Source organism: Protobothrops mucrosquamatus, unplaced genomic scaffold, assembly GCF_001527695.2.
Source record: "Protobothrops mucrosquamatus isolate PMUCROS unplaced genomic scaffold, P.Mucros_1.0 scaffold1251, whole genome shotgun sequence".
NCBI classification, from domain to species: domain Eukaryota; kingdom Metazoa; phylum Chordata; class Lepidosauria; order Squamata; family Viperidae; genus Protobothrops; species Protobothrops mucrosquamatus.
The window spans coordinates 315,451-319,764 of NW_015387457.1; the positions used below are offsets into that span (position 1 = coordinate 315,451).

The window sequence follows — 4,314 nt, forward strand, 5'->3', positions numbered from 1 at the left end:
GCACCCGGAAGGCCACCGGCAGCCAATGCAGCTCGCGCAGCAGCGGTGTTACGTGGGAGCGACGAGTCCCTCCCAGCACCGCCCGCGCGGCCGCATTTTGGACTAGCTGGAGCCTCCGGGTGCTCCTCAAGGGAAGCCCCATGTAGAGAGCGTTACAGTAGTCCAGGCGGGAGGTGACCAGAGCATGAGTGACTGTGCGCAAGGCGTCCCGGTCCAGAAAAGGCCGCAACTGGTGAATCAGGCGGACCTCATAAAACGCCCCCCTGGTCACGGCCGCCAACTGATCATCCAGTGTCAGCCGTGAATCCAGGAGGACACCCAGATTGCGCACCCTATCCGAGGGGGCCAAAGTTTCGCCCCCTATAGTCAGCGATGGAGTCAGCTGACTATGCCGAGGCGCCGGTAGCCACAGCCTTGAACACCATCAGCATTGACAAACACCATCAGCATTGACAAATTCCTCATCAGTCAATTGCAAAAGGCAGTTTTACTTGGAACAGCTTACATCATGCAATGATACCACTAAAACCGTTAAACATCCACATCTGCCTATCCCATGTCCCTGGGAAGGACTTGATAGGTGGATAAAATGCCAAATCCAGTGTAAACATCTGGCTGACTGCAACCAATCACAATAATTAAAATAGTCTTGTGAGTTGTAATGGTTTTAATGAATAATTTAAATGGGAAATTTCAAAAACATAGAAGCAGTGAAAATATCTGTTTTCTGATTAATTAAAGGATAATTGTTTTGCTTTTAATCAGAAGAACTTTTTTTCTCCCTCACCTTGCCAGTGATCTTGCTGATGGTTTAGTAATCTTTCAACTCTATGAAATGGTCCGTGTACCTGTAGAATGGAGTCATGTCAACAAACCACCATATCCTGCACTTGGGGGTAACATGAAAAAGGTTGGTAAATATTTCTGTGTTAGGAACTCTGGTACCTATATAATCACCACTAATTTATATTCATCTATCTCAGTTACAAGCAAACATAGTAGAGATAGATAGCATATGTATAAATTAATATATCTACTGATAATTTTTATGGTTCTATTTGTGATTCACAAAGCCAAGTAGAAATTTGTAACTTAATTTTGAAACTAAGCACTGAAGTACCTTCCATGTTACTATTTGGCTAATATCCAAGCATTGACATATAAACAATAGACCACCACCACCACCACCACTAATAACATGGATTTCAGCAAAAGCAGTGTACAGTAAAGACATGTTTAGTGATACAACATCAGGTGGCTGACTGATGAGAGATCTCAGGATATAATCTACATAGCCATAAATAAGATTAAAAAAGAGAAGCTTAAATTACTCTTTGATCAATAACAAAGTATTTTATATATTGTTCACATACAGTGCTGGGATTTTCTTTATTAGCATATCATAATGCAAATATATACTGTTAAAAAGTCTACAGGCAAACCAGAGCTCTGGCAACGTTTCCACTATTTTTCATAATCATTTAAAAACCTTACAGGAAAGCTAAAGAGCAATTGCCAATCGTACATATTCATCGCCGGTTTTGAACATCTTACTTAATAATGTCACATGCCAAATTTATTATTTTCAAATAGGATATCTTTGGGAAATATAGATTTTTTATGCATTCCGCAGCAGAAACATGCCTCTACTTTAATGTAAACTTAAATCATTTGGATTTCTGAGACATAGCAAATGTGAGGGCAGACTTGCATAACAAAATATAGCAATTTAATCTAAAGAATTAATTAGAAACTAAATACTAATGTCTCCCTGTGGGACTTCCTATATGTTTGGCAAATCCAAATGATACCTTATTCAAAATGTTTTCTAACTGAATACATTAAAGAAAGTAAAAATGTGCATTCCTTGAGGTATTTTTTTTCCTTCAAAAAGTTTTAGGTCAAAATATCTGCTTTTAAAAAATCTGGATAATAACTATGATTTGTATCTATAATCAAATGTTTTTAGATTGAAAATTGTAACTATGCAGTAGAACTGGGAAAGACAAAGGCCAGATTTTCATTGGTTGGAATTGGTGGAAAAGATCTCAACGAAGGCAACTCAACCTTGACCTTGGCACTAGTCTGGCAATTAATGAGAAGGTGAGGCTTTCTTACATCTCACTAAATCCAGTGGCTTAACTAGGCTGTATTTATATCCAGCCTTTATTATTTTTATAAATAACTCAAAAGTGGTGAACATACCTAATACTCCTTCCTTTTCCTATTTTTTCCCACAAAAGAAAAAAAACCCAGATCTATGTGGTAGGTTGGGCTGAGAAAGCATGACTGGCCCAAAGTCCCCCAGGCTTTCATGCCCAAGGCAGGACTAGAACTCGCAGTCTCCTGGTTTTTATCCTAAGCCCTTAACCACTAGACCAGAACTTTTTCTATAAGTGTTCTTCATTTATTCAACCAGCAGTTTAAAATCCAGATGATAACTCTAGGTTTCCCCCCCACTTTTTTATCATTTATGCCTTTTTCAAAATGTACAATAAATCTGCAGTACGCTGCTTTGCATGTCTGCCATGTTACAAAGGAGTTATAAGTTTGTAAAAATAGTTGCAACCTAGAAAACCATACATATATCTATATACTGCTAAAATTCTCATGTCTGTTTAATTGTTTGTAATCTTCAGTTGGGCAAATGGTGCATCATAGGGCAATAATTTTTGAATCAGTGTAGTTCAAATGGTCTAACTTAAAAATTCCTCCAAAATCTAGGACACATGATTGCTGTGGGATTGAAATGTGGCAAAATTGTGGGCACTCCAGTGCTGTCACTACAGGTAGTCAACAACTTATAGCATTGTTCTAAATTAAAATGGCACTGAATAAAAGGACTTACCATTTGTACCCGATGTAGCACCCCTATGATCACATGAACAAAATTCATCTTTACAACCAACTGCAGGGATGCTGCAGCACACACACACACACACCAAGTTATCTTTCTCCCATTCCACACCATTGGGTCCCTTAGAGCTATCTTCTACCTGGCTTTGATATAAATCAGAGATAGCCTTCAGGGAGAATTGATCTGCCTCAGAATCTTGGGGCAATTCTCTGATATCAGAGCCTGGATTTCTTGACCATGTAAAAGTTTTCAAAGACTTTATATAAAAGAGCTCCTGCTGAAAATTCTTCCCTCCCCAATTATCACAATTTACACATAGTAGTCTATCTCAGCAAACAATCTTAGTAGACACAACTTAATAGCAGATTCTGTCTTTGTATATAGTAACTGTTTTAATAATTACATTTGCAATAATAAAACTAATACAAACTAAAGAAAAAATAAAAATAGAAAGTGCTAAAAAGAAAAATAGAAAAAAACAGAAAAGGAAAAATATTCTGCATACGAATATAGGAGAGAGAGAAAAGAAATATATATGTAATTTCCTCCTTCATCAAAACAAGTATAAACAATTTTAGTAACTTACCACCTTTTTTAAAAATACAACTAATTATCTCTTCTTCCCATATCCCATCTCTTACCTATAAATAAATCCTTGAGCTTCATCATTTCAGTCTTGATGTCAGTAAAAGAGCTACCAGATATAACATATCTATTTTAATCTTGATTAAATAAACCAACTTTATATTCTTTTTTTCTTTTTAACAATCTTGATTTTTGGTGCCTTTAAATAATGTCCTAGAACTTTATTTCTTTTCATTTTTCTTTGTCCTTTCTCACAAAATTCCTGAAAACTTTAACAAGACTCTTTTGGAAATCCAATATTGGAAAATTATTCAGGTCAATCTGTTGGTTTGTAATTTGTATATTCCTTTAATCATCAAGACATCAGCCAGTTACTTTTATATGTCCAGTGTTACATCTTTTCCCATGTCATTCTTGTAGCTTGTCATTTTTAGATTCACTTTCAGATAGTCTGACTCTTGTCAGGTAACACTTGTTCTTTCATACCATCTTTTAAACACAATCTATAGAGGCAGACACTGTTAAAATTAATTTTGGGACCCACTGTTCAAAAATATCCTTCAGTATGTCCAATGTTGAAATATTTTGCTCAAAATTTTTGGATATATATGCAGAACTGCTACCATCTGCATACTGTACTCCACATTAGTATTTTCCCAGCATTTAAATAAATGCTAGATAAAATGGAGGAGAAAGTTGAGATCTGAGGAAAAGATTGGGTGAAAGAGATTGGCAGTGAATTTCCAGTCCCACATACACTACAAGAGTTTATTTCCATCTTTCTCCATAATTCCTTCTGCCCATCAGCACAGGACTCCTCCATCAGTCCAAGCAACTTTGAGTTTGCATCTGCATACTAGCATCTCCCACAA

The 4,314-nt window shown here is 36.7% G+C and overlaps 1 protein-coding gene across 2 annotated transcripts in view; it reads left to right on the top strand.

The window, feature by feature from the left end:
- The window catches only part of PLS1 (plastin 1), a gene marked incomplete at its 3' end in the record, with an annotated part of 45,313 nt that extends 43,210 nt beyond the window's left edge, over window positions 1-2,103 (top strand). For both annotated transcript variants that reach the window (XM_015821096.1, XM_015821097.1), the window contains 2 exon segments: window positions 796-910; window positions 1,970-2,103. In XM_015821096.1, coding sequence (XP_015676582.1) covers window positions 796-910; window positions 1,970-2,103 — 249 coding nt within the window.
- Window positions 2,104-4,314: the final 2,211 nt, after the last annotated feature.